The sequence below is a fragment of the Mercenaria mercenaria genome, chromosome 6, assembly GCF_021730395.1.
Source record: "Mercenaria mercenaria strain notata chromosome 6, MADL_Memer_1, whole genome shotgun sequence".
Lineage (NCBI taxonomy): Eukaryota > Metazoa > Mollusca > Bivalvia > Venerida > Veneridae > Mercenaria > Mercenaria mercenaria.
The window spans coordinates 6,662,798-6,686,033 of record NC_069366.1 but is presented as its reverse complement, the minus strand read 5'-3'; the positions used below and the strand labels follow the sequence as shown (position 1 = coordinate 6,686,033).

The 23,236-nt window shown below is 35.2% G+C and overlaps 1 protein-coding gene across 1 annotated transcript; it reads left to right on the top strand.

Annotated features, from left to right (window-relative positions):
- The first annotated feature begins 1,255 nt into the window (after positions 1 to 1,255).
- On the top strand, positions 1,256 to 22,991 carry LOC123549812 (uncharacterized). The gene is made up of 2 exons (XM_045338242.2): positions 1,256 to 1,467; positions 20,927 to 22,991. The coding sequence occupies exon 2, from the start codon at positions 21,009 to 21,011 to the stop codon at positions 21,882 to 21,884; it is 876 nt and encodes a 291-aa protein (XP_045194177.2). The 5' UTR covers positions 1,256 to 1,467; positions 20,927 to 21,008; the 3' UTR covers positions 21,885 to 22,991.
- Positions 22,992 to 23,236: the final 245 nt, after the last annotated feature.

Genomic DNA, 23,236 nt, shown 5'->3' with positions numbered 1-23,236 from the left:
GTTGATAAAGGACTACTTCAGTATTATAAGTCAATGGTGTAACTGGAAGGTTTTGCTTGAAACTCTTTTAATAGGATTTTTTTAAAAATGCATGAAAGCAACACTGGTAACTATGAGATCTCTTGTTAATAATAAGATATCTAATTCAAGATGTACAGTACAATTATGTTGTTCGTATGTCATCTGGATTTTGATGATAAGGAGAACACTAATGTAGCAATCAACTGAATGTATACGATCATCTTTTTTTTTATTTTATCAGTGTCTACGGACACATAAACACATACGGTAGCCTCAGAGAAGTTATTGCCAACTGATGCAGTTTTAAATCTTCAAAACTGCCAGAAGTACCGCGTATTTCTTTTGAAATATTGAATAACAATTCAACAGTTCAAGTCTCATTGTGTTTTCAGAAAATGCGTCACATGCGCTAAGTTCAGCTTCAAAAAAGAACATAGTGCAAATGTACATGTAAAACCAAATACAAGACATGTCCGAAGTACATTCGTGTCTTTTGGTGTGCAAGTCTGGAATGCCTTTCATGTAATTAGTAAACAATCTGCATATTTATATGTCTTTGAAAGAAATATTAAAATATTAAAACGCATTTACTTCATCAAATATATGTGTCCGCCTAAGGATAATGAACAATTTTGATAATTTTTCAATGTATATTGTGCATTTTTGCTTTAAACTGTTAGCTATATTGTAAATAAGCCAACGGGTTAATATGTTACCTTCATTGAATAAAGTGTTATTATTATTATTATTATTATTATTATTATCATCATTTCATTATTATTATTAAGGACGTTTGAGAAAAGTAACTTGATTACTTTTCGCAATAACTGTTTGTCAGTAAAAGCACTAAATTCCCAGATCGGTGTATATATTGTTCCGAAACATGGAACACAGCACAGCTTTGTTCATCTGTATACTTTATTGTGGATAGGACTAAAGTTCTTTTTGTATAAAAACGATAGTAGTAGCAGTAGACACGAAAGACATGTATGGATAATAAATGGTTTTATCTGATTTATTTACTCAATGAACCTTTTTGTATAGTTTAGTCGTTTGTTCTATAATTATCTGATACCTATTTACAACCCTTGTTTGTTTGTATCTGTAAACTTACCCAGTGGTGATAGACTATATCTTTTATTGAACGCTTCCTCAATTGAATAACTGCCAAAATGTTTGAATTTGAATGACAATAATGTATTTTTATTTACAGACTAACTCATTCATCATTACATGAAACGTACAGTACTTTTTTGTCAATATACATTTATTACATCAATGAAATGTATATAGAATGAAAGAAAACTATATACCAATAGGTTCGAATTCAATCTATTTATGAAAAATTAGGGATACGGTAATTGAAGAAAGGCAATGAAAACACTTGATTACACGGGGGTTTAGATGTTGATTTTTCTATTTCTTTCGGATATAACGAATATTTTGGTAAGGAAGATTTTCTGTTTTACATGATATTTGAAATTTATGTATATCATTTCTAAAAAGGTATTGCAGAAAAAGACACAACAACTGTGTGCATATCGTGGAAGACTAATTTTGCAAATTTCGATACGAATGTGACCCTCTGATCAGCTGCAATCGGTCGGGATATTTGAAGGTCTTCGTTTTGTATGCAATGTATTGTTTAATCAGTTCTTAGATATGAATCAAACCGTGGAGTCAGTCGTTCATAAACAAAGAAGTAGGTTCTGCTGACAGAAATCAGAATTACTATACATTGTTATTGTCCGCTTTAGACTTGATTATGCACATACTGCTTGTTTAAACAATTTATTGTTTTTCGAAACCATGTAATGACAATTGCTTGCAAAATAAAAAAAAAGAGGGATATAATTGATAATTCTCTATAACAAGGCTCTTTTTGTATTATGTCGTATATTTCTTCAGTCTGTGTAACATTATATTAACATTATATTAGTTACACACAACAAGACTCCCACTTTGCCAGTTTTAAGCTCCAGATAATACATTTACCCATATATCACAGTATCACATTAGTGTTTGTGACTGCGTTAGTGCCGTAATCAATAGTATTTCAATTATGTAACTTAACCAGTGTTTCTGCATTCTGTAACAGTACTTTATAAGTTCCAGCTTTTCCACATGAATCAGCATTCATTTCATTTTCAATTTAAAATCGTATTTCATGTAAGAGTTATCACATGTTGTATTTAAACTGAAAAAGAAAAAAAATACATGGTTGATTATGGTGGCTGATTTCCGCCATTTCGTGTGTTCGTGTCGGCGAGGCGAAATGTCGAAGTAACGAAAACACGAATGGTCGAAATAATGCTGATTTGTCGTGTGTTCGCCTTTCGACTTTCGAGGCGAATACACGAAGTAACGAAACATTGAAGGCGAAATAACGAAATTTCGGAGGCGAACACACGAACTTTTATATAAATAACTTTTCGTGTCGGCGGGTATTAAAACTTCGTTATTTCGCCTTCAATGTTTCGTTACTTCCTGTATTCGCATCGGAAGGCGAAAGGTGAACACACGAAAATTGAGCTAATTTCGATCTTTCTTTACTTCGACCCGCCGACACGAACACACGACAAAATGTTTCGTGTAGGGTCTGCCTTAATACACTATAATAATGGCGCAAAATTGGGCGTAATGTATATATGAATTTAATACCAGAACTGAAATACTTGAAGAGTGACATGTTTTATTGCATATGAAACATTTTCTATCATAAATTGAGAAGACTTTTTATATAAATGGTAAAACACATTATCTAGATAGCATTCAAAGTTCTGGTCGGCGTAATGATATGCCCCGTAAGACTGACAGAAGCTTAATGTATGTACAAATTTAATGCTAGTGATAAAATATCTACACAACGACATCTTTTATGGAATATAAACCATTATGTTTCGTTTTAGGAAAAATATTATTTTATAAATGGTAAAACACATTTTTAGATAGCGTATTCATTTCAGCAGAATGTGTAATTGTTATGTGCATGCCTACCGGAAGGCGAATACACGAAAGGAGGAAATTGCACATTTGTCGTGTGTTCGTGTCGGCGGGTCGAAGTAACGAATGGTCGAAAGGTCGAAAACTGCTTATTTTTCATGTGTTCGCCTTTCGACTTTCGAGGCGAATACACGAAGACACGAAGTTTTGATACCCGCCGACACGAAAAGTGATTAATACAAAAGTTCGTGTGTTCGCCTCTGAAATTTCGTTATTTCGCCTTCCATGTTTTGTTACTTCGTGTATTCGCCTCGAAGGTCGAAAGGCAGACACACGACAAATAAGCAGTTTTCGACCTTTCGTGTTTTCGTGTCTTCAACATTTCGACCCGCCGACGCGAACAAATATGCATTATTTCGACCTTTCGTGATTTCGTTAGTTCGTCATTTCGCCTCGCCGACACGAACACACGAAATGGCAGAAATCAGCCACCATAGTTGATACATAATCAAATGTCAGATTAAAAGAAAGATAACATTTTACAATAACAATACTAGTGATCTTGGGCATTTAGAAATGCTTAACATTCAAATTACCATTAAACTGTGCTTCCCTATTTCATATTCTTGTTGACATTAAAGACATATTAAATCTAAATAATATATAGCAGAACCATGTTATAATAATATCAAAACAATACGAATCGGTTATACGCTGCGTACTACCCCCTAACAAAATTATGTCGCAGGCGTATAACCCCTACGAATTGTTTTGATATGATAAATGTGGTTCTTCTACGTATTATTTCTTCAATAATAACATGATATGTCACGAATGTTTCAGAAGTTAAAATCTGATGCTGGAGATGAACATTTGTGCAAAGCAAAATCACTCAAGATACACGAGTCATGTGGACTAGACTTTATGTCAGACGGAAAAACGATTGAATTATGTCCCGTTATCCCTATCGGCTCATAGTGCATTCATTTTATGAACAAAATTCAAAAGGAGAAAACACGTGGTCTTTGATAGTCACCATCATCATCATCATCTTTGTGGTTTGTAACGGTTTCCGTTCTAGGAAGAACTTTCCGAATATGTAGTTTTTTCTTCCAGTTTAATTTTCTCGGCTTTTCCCACATGTTGTAAAAAGCGTGAATATCATCGCCGGTCAACCATTTTGCTTTATCTTCATCCGGCATTGATTTAGGTTTAGGTTTCTTCTTTTCCTTTTTAGGTTCTACCATGTCGTTCAGTTCCTGTATTTTCCTTTCGTGTATTTTTGACAGATGGTGCAAATTGTGTTTTGAGTATTCTGTCATAACATGTGAAACCGAATGCCGCCGGCGAGCGTGGTAGACTTTGACCTCTTCTTCTTCTTTTACGATATTTTCTGTACTCTCCGATTTTGCTGATAATGTTGTCAGTGGATGAAATAAGCTTGGCAATGACATTCTTCGGCATCCCATACCACCAACGTTGTCTCCTTGTGCTTTTGCAGACGCAGAATGTGGTCTTTGTTCTAGCAAAGATTCAAGTGTCGGTGGTTTTAGATTATGATCAAACAACACATTCTCGGCTCTACTCTCGGGATAAGGAGATTTTGAATTTTGAGAATGATTTTTCACTTTAGGTTTAAATCTTTCTTCCTTGATCTTATGAAACTTTGCAATAATATCTGACAATGGTTCCTGATCGTGTTTCTTCCTGGCTATATTTTCATCTGAATCCTTAGTATGCCCCATTATCACGTCAAAATGTTTGTGAACGGTCTTTCTGTCCTCTGTACCTTTATTCATGATTTATACTGGCGAACAATGAACCGGTTCAAATTACTTTTTTAAAATTGTCATGTCATAGGAAAGAAAAGTGTCACCGAAGATTATACGATATGTACTTAGCTGTCTACAAACGTCTTAAATTGCCACTTCTTCTGTTAAATGATTTCGTCCTTCGGTTTTACATTTACTCAATTCATTGATTAGAGTGAACCTGGTCTTTAATTTACATCCAAACCATTTGCGTTATAACTGTAATTTTAAGTTGATTTGATAATTATTTCTAGTATACCAAATATCACATTTCAACAACAGATATAATTTAAAGTAATTCAGTTTAAGTAGTTTACATACGTGATGGTTGATCTTGTTTACGAGGTGTCAAGGTTTATGCTTTAATAACATTATTTATTTGAAATAACATGATCATATCTAAAATAATAACAGGTAATGCGCACGACATTTAAAACAATGTCGAAGTTGTTAACTATATTTGGCGATTCAGATGAACATATCGATGATCTTAACAATAAGTATTCGATCATCCATACCGTTTTAAAGTCCTGTTTATACGACTTGAGCGTTTGTTCATTTGTATCACACATCTTGATAGATTGTAGTATGTTAATACTGTGGCTTTGATTTTGTTCTTTTCAACTCCGTGTTGTCAATATGTTTTATTCCTCCACAATCATGTAATACAGTAATGACAATAAACACTGTGTTTTATACGTGCGACAGTTCGATGATCTGTTGGTGGTCAATAGTTGAAACGTATATCTCTTGATCAAAGTTTAAATAACATGTATTCTCATTTAAGTTACATATTATTTTATTTGGAATTACATGTAATTCAGTACGAAATATGTTTTCGCGCTCTAGTTTTAACTACATTTTTGGAAAGTACTTTCATGTGAAGAACATCTTTTGTGTTACTGCCCTTTATATGAAATGTAATGGGAAAATTGACATATGAGCCGTGCCATGAGAAAACCAACATAGTGGGTTTGCGACCAGCGCAGTCTGATCAGGATCCATGCTGTTCGCTTTTAAAGCATACTGCAATTAGAGAAACCGTTAGCGAACAGCATGGATCCTGACCAGACTGCGCGGATGCGCAGGCTGGTCAGGATCCATGCTGGTCGCAAACCCACTATGTTGATTTTCTCATGGTGTGGCTCATATACAGCTAATTTTGTTTTTAAAACACTGTAAAGTCACACGTCGCAAGAATAAAAATGACGTATTAGGATCACTACTAATTCAAATGTATGCCTATGTAGGTCTAGGAAATGTAAGCCTACGTAGGTCTAGAAAATGTATGCCTACGTAGGTCTAGGAAATGTAAGCCTACGTAGGTCTAGAAAATGTATGCCTACGTAGGTCTAGGAAATGTAAGCCTACGTAGGTCTAGAAAATGTATGCCTACGCAAGCCTAGCAAATGTAAGCCTACATAATCACATGTAGTTCAGATACAATATCTTTTTGCCCTTTCCCAATAGGACCGTGTTATATGAATTCTGTGAGATAACCGTTTGATACTTCCAAAACCCGCCGATATAATTCCTAAAAATAAACACTCACATAAGTTACATTCGATTCAATACATTTACGGTTACCGATTAGCTTTGTCTTAACGGCCAATTCAAAGAGAATAAACAGGGGGAGTAAGCACATATGTGCGGCGCAAGAATAAATATTTGGCTATACAGCATCTAAAAAAAGACACGATTTTTCTCCTGTCAATCCTTGCCCGGAGTCAGTGAAAAAAAGTAGTTTATATGCAAGAATAAGTATCTGTAGCATTCTATCGAAGTCTGCACTCTTCGATAAGAGATAAAAAAAAATAGGTTGTAAGGATTTAGGTCATGAAGTGACACTGAAAGAAGCGAAAAAAGGTTCAGGAATGAAGTTCTTTTCAGTGAAAGTCAGTTGAATAACCATGTAGATACCCAGTGAGACGTATTGTTAAGACAACTCGGCAAGACTGTCGACAACTGAATTATGATAGAAGAAATTTAATTCATTGTTGTTTGTTTTGGTTAACCCGTTTTCAACAGTATTTCAGTCAGTAACGGCGGCAGTTACTAACCAGTGTCCTGGGTCTGTACCAGTACAACCGTTCTCGCAGTAACTGCCAACTCCCACATGAATCGAGGTAGAGAACTATTGATTCAGACACAATGTCGTTTATCAAATAGTCACGGAGAACATACGCCCCGCCCGAGGATCGAACTCACGACCCCGCGATCCGTAGACCGACGCTCTACCTACTGAGCTAAGCGGGCGGGCTGAAATTTAATTCATTAAAGTATTTTTGACGAACTAAACTAAGCTCAATTAAAATCTAGTGACGGCTTTTAGTCTGGTAAAATACGTACAATGACTATATATTCTGATATGTTAGATATCTGTTTTCAAGAAAGTGATCGTTTCACGGAAAACTTGAATGCAAGTGTCAACGATTCATTACCTCTGTTTGATCAAAGTATGAATTTCAATCTAAAGATTGTATCAAGGTCGTTATAATCACTTTAAGCGTTTGGTACAATATTTTTAGTTTCATTTTTTGAAATATGGCTTTAGACATAGAGACCTTCGACAGATTTTTAAAATTGATAATATTAATTATACGCCGCACGCATTTTATACAATTTTATTACTTATGTCAACATAATAATGCATTAGAGGTGAAAATTAGAACTTCTTTGTCTGGAACAAAATATGGTGTATAAAAATTGGTGACCTTATGATTGTAAGAAAACAAGTTATAGAAGGTCATGCTGGGTGTAGAACGACAAGCGGAAGTTTTAAATCGAAAGAACACGTTTGAAAGTTAGTATCTTGGAAGATTTAGATTTTCTATTAGTTGGATGTAAAAGAAAGATATTTAGTTCTGTATTTGCTTTCTTTGGAATACTCAGAAGAATATTAAGTCAGAGTACATACATGTAAATATATAATACAGGAACGACTTTACCGCTCAGATGATCAAATCATATAGAAACAACTTTGGAATGAAATGTTATTTTATGAAATCATAGCAATAGTGATATAAGCAAGACATTGTCTGATGAAATCAAAGCAGCCATCAACATAGACATACCGACCTATAACATGTACTGTTGAAGAACCGGGAGGATCATAGTGTTTCAATGACGGAAATACGTGAAGTAAACATTGCTGAAGGACCATCTAATGTAAACATGTCCTCCATGACGGACAAATCTATATCAGACATTGCGGAAGTACCAACGGATGAGCCTGTGTCAGCTACAGGTGGTCGACCTGAATCATGCAAGGTTAAAAGATCAACGAATGAGCACGTGTCGTGTATGAAAGAGCGTCCTAAATCCGTGTTTACTGAAAGACCAGTAAAGAGACAAGTGTCTTTTCAGCTAAATCACCAGCATCATGATTCTGAGGGAGATGTTTCAAAGCAAAAACAGAAAGAGATCAGTCATATTAAAAAGCCTGTGATAAGACAGTGTTCATTCCAACATAACCAACACCAACATGACAGCCACACTGACCACGATTCACACACCAGACATGACAGTCTTAACAAGAAAAAATCCCTAGCCGATATGTTACCTGAACTTATGCAGAAGTTCAAAGCAGAACTGGGCTGTAAAAGTTTCATTGTAAACACAAGAAAAGCTGTTGACAGGAAAAGGCAAATGGAACTATCAAAACCAAAAAAAACGCGAGTGGATGAAAGGAAGTGAGATGCAAGCGTTTTATCATACCTGGCAAACGTCTGATGACCATCTCAAAGATCAAAGCGTCAGGCCCAGGACAGTAAGGCGAATTAAATCGTTGCCAAGAGATTTCAGAACGAGAATGACTGAGCCAGTGGTTGAAACCAAGAAACCGTCGAAAAAAGATCTTTCCGAATTCGGCATTGTTCGTGAATGTTGCAGTCATCCACGCATGCGCATACCACCTTTCCAAGATTAGTGTTTGAAGAAACGTACATAAGATTAAGCACCCAGTTTGCGGAAATGGGGCTGAAATATGAACAGTTGAAAAATCTGACTAAGACAGTTTTACAGCTTAAGAGCAACTTACTTTGCTGACCATAAACGTCGACAAATCGACTAAGCATTTGTCTTATTATAATTTTACCATTCATTATTCATTTATTAACTGTGCATAATTCAGACAAAATGTTTACCAAATCAACAGTCTAAAATTAACAAGTAAATGAATGAAAGAAAAATGTAATTCGGAAATTAGGAATTTGTTATATTTATCATAATATTGAAGGACATTTTGCTGAACACTCAATTGTTGGAAAGTCTTAAGTTTCGTTTCAATATCAAATATGTTAATTCAGTAAATAGTTATAGCTGAGATTTTAGAGTTGGCCACAGATTAAATCATTTTAAACATATTACTACACTCTGACTTTTCCTTGCTATGTTGTGTTTCTAATTTCACTTTGCCATATTATGGCGAAATGTATATGGTGTTTAATTTTACTTTGACGTATTATGGCGAAATGTAACTGGTACTTATGTTTACTAAATTGTAGCTAGTAATACTGCTGACAAGACAATTTTCATCCCCAGCTTTTATTATATTTGACTGGCTTATTATAGTAGGTTGTCCCCCTTGAAAATTATCCGATACGCAATATTGGTTTCCCTATTGACATTACTTTGAGCAATAGATTATATAGGAAATTTATTTGTAATGATTAATGTCTAATACGTCTTTTGGTTTGTGAATATTTTACCAGATATGACAGAAAACTTCAATTTCTTCTCTTCAATTTAATGTGAAAATATTTATTCTAACTGAACATCTTCTTGCTTCCACTTTTGTTTTAAAAGTATCACCGTCGCTTATATTGAACATATAGTGAAAAACAGTAAACTTTTCAATTTCTTCTACTTTAGAGGCAAATAAATCATATTTTCCAAAGCATGACAATTTATTATCACATATGTAGGTATTTTTGACTTTATAAACAATACAATAATATAATTTTAAGTGTAATAGGGTAAAGGCTTCTTGCTTCCATTTTACTTCAAAGTGTACCAAGAAATAAAAAAACTTGTGGATTTCTTAATGTTCTGATGTAACTTAAACCGTGTTGATTTACGGAACTGCATATACCAACAACTGATGTACGATTCAATATAGTCTTTAAAATAATAACGTTCATAATTGTCTAATTAATAAAAAAAATTAGAAAAGAATGAAAAGAACAGAATAGAACAGGCAGAGCTTTGATTTTTCACCAAACTTTTTATGGAAACAATACGAATCAACATAAATTACATAATTTCCGACTGAAAGCTAAATATCTTTGGAATATTGAAACATTCGACGACAGGAGAAAAACTACTTCAAAGAATACTTTTCTAATGAAATAGTGTAATTTGCAAGTTAGGCGCTCATTGAAAGCTGGTGAGAGGGGGGAGAGAATGTGTACATTTATTTAAACAAAAGACACAGCATGATTTCCACGATGTGCAAAGACAGGGTGAAATTAACAGACGCGCAATATCATGTCTACTTTAGAAATGAAATCCAAGCTTGAAAAAAAATTGCATGCTTTCCATGAGTTTGCACGGTAGAATTATCTCTTTAGAACGACCTACATTTTTTTGCCACGGTTTTGTTCGTGGAAAACATGAAAAACAGTCACCTTTACAGCTAAAGACTTCAGTTTACACGATAAATTTGATTTTATGATTGAATTGTATAATATGTACAAACACATATCTGAATGGCATATTTGATTTATGTATAATCAAGCAACTTAGACACTATAAATAAGTAGACAGGATGAATCAGAGCTAATTGTTTAAAAAAATGAGTTAGGATCTCTATGATACACGTACACCAATGCTGATCAGAAAAAATCAGAAACTTGATTCATAATTCAATAGATTCTTTCTTTCTTTGATTTCTATGGAAAACCTCGGATCAAGACCAGTTAATAAAACATGTGTGCGCGTGTTTTAGTAACATGTATGTTTTTTAAGTTTGTTAAATTGCTCGGGTTTTTCTTTGCCATTGCCTGTCAAATACAGTATTGTTTAGTTTATTACTTTATTTTATTGTAATACCATGTTTTAAAAGGCAAACTTCTAGACATAAAAGTTAAACAAAAGTACCGTTATATGGACAAGAACAATCAGTCAAAATGGAATACATGTATCTTCACACAAGTTTCGTTTTTCTCGAGGAAAACTATTATGTATACATGTGTTTGTGGGAAAGCTCGTTTATGAACTAATTTTCGGATTTCAATGTTTCGCAGGATTCAGAGTTTCAAAAGAAAAGAAATTTATTTAAATGTTTTCATTTTCTGTTACATGACAGCACGAATTTAGCAATATCATAAGCTAACATAGTGTTTTTTTACAGAAATGTTTTATATCTTTACATGAATAATACTTCTATATGAATCTATAAAACAACATGATTTATATAAAAAAAAAAAACTGGCTACATGTTTTGTTGCTTTCTATGGAGTAACATGCGAGCCTTATTTCCGTGTATTACCTAAAGCAAAATACATGTATTAGATCAATGCAAAATCCATGACAAAGAATTATTGACTTAGATAATGAATGACACGACTTGAGTTAATGTAAGGGAGGAAATCCAGTTTGATGGGAATTGCTTTAACACAGTCAATAATTAAGGGAGAGAATTCTTGCAAATTCTCGTTAAAAGCTGACCGTGTTTAAAGATAATTTTTCTAACTTTCTACTTCTCAGCAAATTCACTCTAACCTCTGATTGTTGTAAGACTAAAAGGAACACAGTTATACAAAATTGTTGAATAACTTCAGGAGTTGTCCTGTGAACAAAACATTGTGTCTGAATACAGACTAGTTTGTACCATACCTAATTGTGATAAATGAATTTACTTCAGTAAGTACAAGGACTATATATGTACACTTTTCTTTATTAACGCGGCTATCTAACATATATTAATTTTGCCACCTTTCGAAGGAGCGGGGGTATATTGCTTTGCACCTGTCGGCGGGGTCAGTCCGTCCGTCCGTCTGTCGGTAGAGCGAACGGTAACCCAGAACATTCAAAATTGGTAGCATTATTGGGCTTATAAAATAGATGGCCCCTGTTGTTTCTGAGGCAGTTGGTCAAAGGTCAAACTCACAGAGGCCTGAACCTTAAAAACGGTTTCCGCCAAATAACTTGAGAACCACTTTATCCAGAATATTCTCCCAATAACTTATGAACCATTTGACCCAGAACCTTCACACTTGGTAATCTGATTGGTCATATATAATAAATGACTCCCATTATCTCTGTGATAGGTAAGTCAGAAATCAAGGTCACAGGGTTCGCTCAATAACTTGAGAACTACTTGATCCAGAACTTTCAAACTTGATTGCACAATTGTGCTTATGAAGTAGAGACCCCTACTGTTTACTGGGTCAGTAGATCAAAGACCAAGGTCACAGGGACCTGAACCTTGAAAACGGTTTCCGCTCAATAACTTGAGAACCATTTGATTCATAACTTTCAAATTTTATAGCTGATTGGGCTTATGAAGTAGATGACCAGTAATGCTTTCGGAATCAGTAAGTCAAAGGTCAAGATCACAGGGGCCTGAAATTTGAAAACGGTTTCTGCCCAATAACTTGGACCCATTTTACCCATACTTTCCAAACTTGGTAGAATGATTGGACCAATAAAGTAAATGTCCTCTATCGTTTTAGAGGTCAGTAGGTCAAGGTCAAGGTCACAATGGCCTGTACCTTGAAATTGGTTTCCTTTCAATAACTTAACAGTCACTCGATCCAGACCTGTCAAACTTGGTAGTATTATCGCGCTTATGGAGCAGATGACCCATATTGCGCTTGGGGTCAATAAAGTAAAGGTCAAGGTAATAGGGACCTCATAATTGAAAATACTTCTGCATGGTTACTTGAGAATCACTTGACCAAGAACCTTTAAAACTGATAGCATGATTAGGTTTGATGAAGTAGAAGAGCCCACTTTTTGGGGGGTTAAAGGTCAAGGTCACGGGGAAACTGTTTCCGCTCAATAACTTGAGAACCACTTGACCCAGTATCTTCAAAATCATGATTAGGCTTATGAAGTTGATAACCCGTATTGGTTTTGGGGTTAGTAAGTCAAAGATCAAGGTCATAGTGATCAAAGGACAGAAATGGGACAACCAATCATGAGGGGCATCCGTGTTTTACAAACAGCTCTTGTTGTTTTAGTTTTAGTATGTGTAATATTGAATATTTTTACAAGGTCTCTGTTCGACCTTTAAACAATTTTTGTGAATTCCATACTCAAGTTAAAATTGCCAAACCGCATTTCTTTACGTAAACTTTGGCTGCTTCGTTAGCTCAGTAGGTAGAAACTAGGATATAAGTCTAGTGGTGGTGAGTTTAGCCGTATGGCGAGACGAATATTCTCCGCGGCAATTTGACAGTACGCCTAAAGTAGCAATAATAACCGTCCGATTCGACAGAATGCCAAAGTATCATTGTTTACCTCACTCCATCCCCCAATTTAACAACACACCTGAAGTATCAATCATAAACGCTTAAATTGACAATACACCTGAAAAAAACGTAAAAGCTCCGATTAAGAAGTACGCCTTAGGTATCGGAAATAACATCTCCATTTGACAGAACGACTGAAGTGATGGTCATAAACCACCGATTTTACAGTACGCATAAAGTGTAGGTCATGAACACTCGATCTGAAATTTCGGTCCTAAACTCCCAATCTGACAGTTCGTCTGAAGTACCGGTCATAAAATGCCAATTTGACAGGTCGTTTGAAGTATCAATCGATCATAAACTCCCAGTTTGATAGGACGTTGGAAGTATCGGTCGGTCCTAAACTCCCAATTTGACAGGACGTTTGAAGTATCGATCGATCCTAAACTCCCAATTTGACAGGACGTTGGAAGTATCGGTCGGTTCTAAACTCCCAATTTTACAGGACGTTGGAAGTATCGGTCGGTCCTAAGTTCCCAATATGACAGGAAATTGGAAATATCGATCGATCCTAAACTCCCAATTTGACAGGACGTTGGAAGTATCGGTCGGTCCTAAACTCCCAATTTGACAGGACGTTGGAAGTATCGGTCGGTCCTAAACTCCTAATATGACAGGAAGTTGGAAGTATCGGTCGGTCCTAAACTCCCAATTTGACTGGACGTTAGAAGTATCGGTCGGTTCTAAACTCCCAGTTTGACAGGACGTTGGAAGTATCGGTCGGTCCTTAACTCCCAATTTGACAGGACGTTTGAAGTATCGGTCGGTCCTTAACTCCCAATTTGACCGTACGTCTGAAGTACCAGTCCCAATTTGACAGAACATTGGAAGTATCGGTCAGTCCTAAACTCCGAATTTGACAGGACGTTGGAAGTATCGATCGGTTCTAAACTCCAACTTTGACTGTACATCTGAAGTATCGGTCGGTCCTAAACTCCCAATTTGACAGGACGTTGCAAGTATCGGTCGCTCCTTAACTCCCAATTTGACCGTACCGGTCGGTCCTAAACTCCCACTTTGACCATAATTTGGCAGGACGTTGGAAAATTCGGTTAGTAACTACCGATTTGAAAATACGTACGTCTGAAGTACTGGTCGGAAAACTTTGGCAGTACTTACCCCTGATTTCACAACATATCAGAAGTATCAGTCAAAAACCCCGATTTGACAGCATCTGAAATATCGATCTTAAACCTACGATTCGACAGTACGATTTCAGTATCTGACATAAACCCCAATTTAAGATCATATCTGAAGTATAGGTCAGAAACTCCGAATTGGCAGTACGTCTGAAATAACAGCTTTAAACCCCTGATTTTACAGTACATCTGAACTCCCATATTGACAGCGCGTCTAAAGTATCAGCGATAAACTCCTGATTCATAATATATGGGGTATTTGTCACTTACAGAGAACAAGAAAGTATTGGTATAGAAACCAGCAATATTTGATCACACATTTTAAATGCTTTAACAACTTGATGCGATTCAATGCTGTGAATAAATCTCTACAATAAAAGTGAATTATGCTGACAACGCTTTTGTTCAACGCATAACGTCCATCGCAACATGTAAGACATAACGCTGTGACGCAAACTTGATATGCTTGTTTTCCTTCGTACAAAGGGACTGACAAGCCTACATTCGTCATCTGTTTTACATAACCCAAGCCACTACACTCGACGCCACTAGTTAGCTGAACTTGCTCAAAGTCAGGTCCGAGTATCTGACTACCCGTTCGAAATAAACACGTCTAAAGGTCAGGTTCAGAAATCAGTGACGTAGTTACAGTCATGCATTTCTCTCGTTGTGTATTTATTTCAGACTTTACTGCTACTTATTTATTCATCACGTTGTATATACATTTGTCATTTATTTATCTTTATTCCAAATATTTGGTTAACACAGAAATGCACCCGGAACAATGTCTCGTAACAGCACGTCAATGGAATTAAGTACTTTTCTTGTGTTTACAATGGAGTTTAAAGAAGTTACAAAAGTTGTTATTTAAATACAATAGAGTTGTCTATATTTACCCTAGACTGTTATTCTTGTTTAATAATTGAAATGGAAATTTATTTTGTAGGTTTATAGACACTAAATAATGAAATGGCGCGAAAACAACTATAAGACATATAGTTATTAGTACTTTTGCCTGCAACATTTTCGTTTTTGTCGTGTTGAGCGACCTGTGAAGTTTCCATTTTTCTCTATTTTAAACGAATAGAAATTGTAAATGGCTACAAAAAAAATGTAAAAAAAGCACATATCTCAGACAAATTAAGGCGCAATATCGCAAAATGCTTACCTTTCAATGTAGCATTTTAACATTATCATCGATCAGTTTTTGCTGTGATTTTATTAACTCGTATATTGTTCTTGTGTTGGTCGGTCGTCTCGTGTATAATTTGTCAAAAGTGCTGTGTAGGATCATAGTTTTCCCAGATCTCATTATTCACACACTTTTCACTGATTCGTTCCATGCCTTTTAGTTTTGCAATGCATTTATGACATATCATCATCATCGTCATCAACATCAGCAGCAGCATCACAATCATCATAATCATCTTGAGGGGCAAATTTATAATTATCATTTATCTTCCTAAATATCTGCCTGTCCGTCCATAACCACTGACCAGATTCACACGTATGACTGGTACCAAACCTAGTTGTGCATATCGCCTTGTGTTCTGTTCACTCATTTTTTGTCCGAGTTATTCGTCTTCGTCTTCGTCTTCCGGGTACTGTGCATGGCCCCTCTTGGACATTGTCGCACAATGGTGAACTTTGTACATGCGTGAAGGGAAGTGCTGGCTAAAAACAGGCTAAAACATCTGCTCCAGAGAGTTACGTGTGCATGGCCCCGCCTATCCTCTGTCTTGAAGACATCTAGGGATGGCGACATGATGGCTTCTTCCGGAAGACGGTTCCAGGTACGTACTGTAGATGGGAAAAACGAGTACAAATGTGAGTCGACAGTGGAGAATGGTGGTACAAATCTGTTGGCATGACCTCTCGTACGGAACCCTGCTGGTATCAAGATGCCCTGCGTGCGAACCTCTACAAGGTGGTTGACCACTCTGTACATCATTACAGCTTTGGTTTGCCTGTGGCGTTCTTGTAGAGTATCCCAGCCCAGTTCGTTCACCATCGCTGTTACACTACTAGTATGTCTGTAGTCGCCTATACAGAAGCGTGCTGCCCTTTTCTGGACTCTCTCCAGCTTGTCTCTGTTGGAATCAGTGTGAGGATCCCACACAGTTGCAGCTAACTCCGTCTTAGGACGGACCAGTGACTTTTAACAAGTAGCCTTGACATCACGCGGGCATGATTATTGGACTTTGTTGTTTTCCTAAACAGAATATATAGGGGATACATTATCTTACATCTATTTTCAGATTTCAATAAATATCAGCTAGCTATATTTTGGACTAGAACCGTGACCATGAGCATACGGGCCTAGGACATGGGTTCTGCGCATTTTCTCGATATTATTAAATGCCTGTACATTGTATTTATAAAAAATAACATATTTTGCTGCTTTAACTTGTTACAAATACACGGAGTACATAAACATGAGTTGTTTAATTTATTTAACTCTACTAGATGATGCTACTGACTTTAGTACAGAAGAAGTACATCATTCATTGGTGATGCATTTTTGGCATCTACAATAGGGTTTTTGTCCCTATTATAGTGATATACAAGTCCAGAAAAATGCTAATTATTCTCTTTGCTTCCCAGGATGTATTCCAAACGGATTAAAACCTACTACCGCTTGATCGTCCATCTCATTGACCACTGAGCCATGCCTAGATTGATATACATGTCCATCTTTCCTAAACATCTTTTCAGGGATTAAGAAGATAAATAATCAAATGTCAGAGGTGTCTTTTAAGCGTAACGTAAAAAACATTCAAAGTATTAACTTCAGATTTGGCATATTTAGGTTGGTGACGATGGGACAATGTGGAGAGCAAATAAAATGGGTCGGGCGCCAAAGGTTAGGATCATAAATTGATCTCAAAGGTCACATCTGTCTTTCATTTTTATTGTCTGGAGCACACTTTATAAAACTCTTCAAAGTACTTTAAGTAGTGACTCGAAATTTGGGAGTTAGGTGGTGATGACACAATGTGCCGCGTGCAACAGTCCATATTACTTATCCCTTAACCCCAATATTTAAAACCCCGATCCTTCAAAACAACATTCACTTTTAGTTTCTTGTGCCATTAGTATCCTGTCACCGCACCCCCCCCCCCCCCCCCCCCCCCTCCTTCCCCCCACCACCAAGTGCCGCAACACCCGATCTCCGCCACATAACTTTTTCCACATCCCACACCTACCTACACACAAAGACACACACAAAGAGGTTTCTTTATATTTTAATTTCCGTCCATGATCTATTCTATGGAAGTTTGTTCTATGGCTTTGTTTCGGACCATTCGGCCATCAACCAGACACGTCACTTTTCACTCCCGTGTTTTTCTGTCAAATCAGGTACATATAATTGGAATCAATACCAAGAGCGTGACCATGTTTGAATAAATCATTTGACTAAGTAATTTTAAGTCGAAAATTCGAGTTACTTAAGTCAAATTTTTCAGTTACAGTAAATTGAAATTCCGAGTTACTGTAAGTCGAAATTTGGGGTTATTTCGAGTTTAGGGATTAATATTAATTACCTGACGGCAGTTATTGATTCACCTATAAGATTTATTTTCAGTAAATCCCAGGTAGTTCAGTTAAGTCATTTTCATAATAGTACTTCCGCCCACTACTGAATGTTCTGTTTGTATGTGAAATGTTCAATAAGCATTGCATGTGGTTGTTGAAAATAAATATTTAACATACTTTGTCCATTCAATTCAATCGTTTATAATGAAAAAAGCGATCCCTGGAGGTATTATAGTAACGGCATTTGTTGAAAAAAAGAACAAATAAATATAAAATAAGAGGACCAAAAAAGAAAAGAATTATTACATACTATCGTATGTTCATGTATCTTTTTATACTATTTACTTTCAAAAGTTCGTTCAGTTAACATCTACACATATAAGACTTGAAAATATTTTTTTAAATAACGACACGGTACGCCCAGATTGGGACTCCTATACTAGTATACCAATAGTCCACACAATGTTAACCCGTCGAATTCTTATGCTAATTTTGAATAGTGTCGTTGATATTGTCATATTTGCCTTTCAAATCCGATCTCTTTAATAATGATATGATCATAATATTATTAATGATGATGATGATAGTCAGGATGATGAAGATGATTATGGTGATAATAATAATAACAATAACAATAACGGAGATGAGGACGATAATGACGAAGATGATGATGAGAGTTATGATGATAATGATGATGATGATGATGTTGCTGTTGCTGATGATGATGGCGTTTACAGCAAAAACAATGATGAAAGTTTATCGTTTCAGAATTCAGAAGACCATTTTAAAAAGCTATCACGCCTAATGTCTCCGCTAACCTTTCGTGTCATTTTCATTTAAAATTTGATATTACTAAACACACGGTTAAAGTAATACAATATCACAAAACCATTTACTTCTTGTCGCAAATGATGTTAAGTGCGCTGGTTTCACAATGTCAGAATTATGTTTTTATCAATTCTATCAGTAATTTGGTAATTTTGTTTCATCAGAATTGATAATAAAATTTAGTCAAAGGATATAGAGGTTCCCGGTTTCTTTTTCACCAAAAGTAGTTAAACGAGCACATAAATAATCGACACAAAAATATACAAAGCAAATTATGACCATCTATTATTGTCATTTATACAAGCTAAGTTCTAAAAATTTGAGAGAACGTTTATTTCAATCCACTTTTATATGAGGTAAATGAAAGTTGCATACAATTATAGTTCTTTTCACATACTTCATTCAACGATCGAAGATCCAGTTATGATAAGAGCCGGCTTATTTAAGGATTTACGATCCCTCAACAGTTAAATAAATGTGAAAATAATTATTAAACACTTGAGCCAAGTTAATATCACAATAACACAAAAAAAAAAAATAACGTTAACGGTGCACTTATGGTGCACTCGACTTTTAGACAGGTAACGTGGTACGTTTTTGCACGACAATTTGTCAAATAATCAATGCTTTCGAGATTTATCAGATCCGCAGGAACTAAACCATGATGGCGTTACGTTAACTCAAGTGGTTAAATACCCAAGCATCTGAACGATGAACTAAGGTCAATCAGACGATAAACTACAAGAAGGCCTTTATTGTTTTTTGTTTTTGTTTTTTTTTCCTTCTTCTTTTTTTATTCTTACATGCATTTTTGGCATTTTAACATTCCCATATGTTTTAAACATTAGAAAAATCGCTACAGGATTACAATTTACGTTCTACATGTTTTAAGCGTAGGCCAAAAATATTTTATATGATGTAGAGACTAGTAAGTACTTGATATTATATGCGGCCCATGATGCATGCATACTCATCAAATAAGTGCATAATTCTGAGATAGCTCACAGTGGAATTTTATTTCAGTTCCTAAAGTATTTTACTAATAAGCAGGCAGTGGTCTGCACTCCAAAATGTAATTATCATGCGGAGTGAAAATCTTTTGACATTTTTTTCTATAGTGGAGGTACAAGTCAAAAGAAATCAATTAATTCTTAATACTTTTAAGGTTTCCTCCAACCTTATAACTCCTACCGGGACGAGAATAGAGATATCATCAGCCAATATTAAGTCCTTCAATTTATATTGAAAATTCAAATTCAAAAGATTTTTAAGACGCGAGTTCGGCGTTGATAGAATGAAAATGGTCAATAGGTAATAGTTATTGAGTAGAGAAACCTTGATGTTAAATTTAATTTCATTGAAAAGATTATACAATTGATAAACAGTCAGACCTACTTCACCGGTAGTGAATTGTTACGGCTTTGTTGGCGAATTCTTATTAAAGCATTTTTAAACATTTCTGTATTGAGGTGTTAGATTTAAAGGTTAAATGTTAATTTTACAGCGCTGGTTTAGGTTCTGGTGAAAGGCAACAAAGAAATTCTTGCGTTACACGGAGAAATGAGTCGTTACAAATAATCGCATTAGAACGAAAACAAATCGCGGCATTTATTTATACGGATATAAATTAAAATATACAAGGGATTAGCGTGGCCTTATCCGAAAGGTTGAAAAGAACATTTGATTTGACTTATTGTGCACAGTCGTAATCTCAACTTAGATTGACATGGATTTTTTTTCGGACATTTAAAAATGGACGATATAAAATTTATCAAAATCAAAAAGATAGTGAAAGGAAAGATTTTAAAAACTTTGCAAATAAATCTGCGGTGTTTGAAAGTAAATAGGCAAGAAGATTACGCTATTGATCTAAAAGTTATCAAAATATTTTGTTTACTTTTCGAAAATTATCGCTAATCATTTCAAGTATGTGACGACTTTCTCGCAGTCAAAGACTGAAGTTTGAACGAGAAAAATATCACAACAGCACATTTTAACTATACAAATAGAATTTTAAAAAAGCATATAGGAAGTAGTGAACATGCAAAATACATCATGGAACTATTAAATGTGTTTGTTTTGATATTATGTGAAATTGTTCTTAATAATTCATCAACTTAATGGCTTCAAATGTTGAAAACAAAATGACTAAACCGTATTCTAATTACAGTTCATTCGACACTGCCGGAAAAGCGCCAGCGCAGTCTGTAATAAAGGATACGGCTGGTGTTAGAAAAGAAAGCACATATTATATGGATAACTACGAAGCAACTATAACAGTTCACAAATCGCCGCCACAACAGAGAAAACAATATTTTGACTATATTGAAATAGATGATGAAACTAAGGACGACTCGGACAGGGTTTATCCCGCTTTCAAATTATCAAAAAGAAAAAACTTGAGAGTCACGTTCAGCGATCATATTGAAGTGGATGTTATTGAGGACTATGAAAGTTTTGACGAGAAAGAGGATCAAAACAGTGTTCTTGAAGAAACTGTGTACGAAATCCCTGTGGACAGAACCAAAGGTCTTCGGCAAATTTCAAGTAGTGCCGAGTTCAAATCTGTGACTGAGAATATATCACCACGACACACAAGGGCGCAATCAGTGGGAGATGCTAAACTTACAACTAAAACAACTGTTACAAAAACAAAGTCTCAACTACAACAACCGTCAGAAAATTCTCAGTTTTCTCAACCATTACTTCAGAAACGTAGAAGTACAACGAAATGTTCTTTAGCTGATTTAGAAAAGAAAACGAAAGAATACATAGCTCAACTACAAGAGAAAACAAAGCGTGCAGAAGCTCATGCACGAGTTGCACGTGCAATTTTTCCAGACATTTCATCCAAAGTGAAATCTCAACCACATTATAAACAGTTCATTGCAAACGCAAGACGTGCCGTGGAAATAACAAGGCGATATGAACGGCCATGGGTAAATGGGACTTCAGGCCAACAACAAAATTTGAACACTTGGAGATATAAGTCTGAAACAGTGCGAAGAACGTCGTCACTTCCAAAGAACTTTAGATTACCAGAAAATTTAACTACTGAGCGACACAGTAGACCAGGCTCTGACAATGTTTTATCTGGCGGTGAAAGACAGCGGATACGGAATTCTTAGCGAAAAAGTAACTGATGGAAATAGATATTCAATATTTTTCTACTAATAAAGTCTGTCGTGAACATTTTTGAAAGGTGATTCAGGCACAATCCGTGAGCATTTCATAGAAAATGTGGTTAAAAAAGTGAGGTTTTGTGTGATTGTATTATTTTCTGATGGTCAATGATCGGTCTTGACGACAGTCTGATGTTTGATTAACAACTATAACAATATATAAATTGATGCAACCATTATCTTGTCAAAAATTAAGATGTGATGTCATGATTCTATGGTTTCATATTTCGGCACAATAGCATTGTCATTATGCTTTTTAAAGAAACACTGCCTCTGCTAGTATATTGTCTCTATAGTTATTCTAACAGTATCTGTTAAAAACGGCAGAACTGTGTAATAGATATTTACAGTATTATTACATTAATGTGCTATACCTGTCCGAAATTACTTTATTCTACTGCTTCTGTAAAATTGAAACATGACCTAAAACTTCAAATTTTCCATTGTTATACTATTGTACGATGCACTGCTTCAAAATGTTGCATATTATGGAACAAGATTTCAGTCATTTTTTTTTTCAAATGTATCTTATGATTAAGAATTACTTCTTACTTTTGTGTGCTTTGGAATATATTTTAGTTAAGATTGTATTTTAAGAATCAAAAGAATCTATCGAAATCAAAACAAAAGATTTTCAAAAAATCACCCAGATGACTCGTGCATAGCTACGACTCATACTGTCTTCACGCTAGTAACTGAAAAAACTTGCGGAATGTTAAGATTAATACTGAAGGCCACAGCACGTGTATTGAAATCCAAAATGATATAAAATCGAATTGTTAAAAATGTTCAAATATTTAACCGCTGAAGAGTTCTTTTGTTGTCAATTTATTCATTTCTAAAAGTCTTTGCTATCATAACTTGTTAATTTAATTACCTATTTAATTTCAGGGGCACTATCATCTAAAATATGTTTGTAAATAATGACTTAAATTTTGTTGTGTGTTTTTTTAGTATCTTCCCGGTTTGTTGGTGCCAAAATTATAATATTGTAATGATATTCAAGGATATTATGAAAATTATACTTACGCAATAATAAAAATGCACGGATTTTTCGTTTGCCTTATTATTCTTTCAAGGTAAATATGCTAAAAGAACCGTAATATCACCATGGAGATTTATCAAGAATATTAGCCGACCCAGCTTTGTTCATTTAACAAGACTTAGTAACAGCATTTGGAACAAAACCGAACAATATAGGTCACATGAGATAATTTGAGAAATTTCTGAGTTGAATATTTTTTAAAGTCTAACCTATTTTAAAATCAGTTTAGGAAAACACATTGCCGCAAAAAAAT

What these genes read in the sequence shown, in the direction of transcription:
- LOC123549812 (XM_045338242.2), top strand. Translation starts at nt 21,009, where the DNA reads ATGGATAACTACGAAGCAACTATAACAGTTCACAAATCGCCGCCACAA.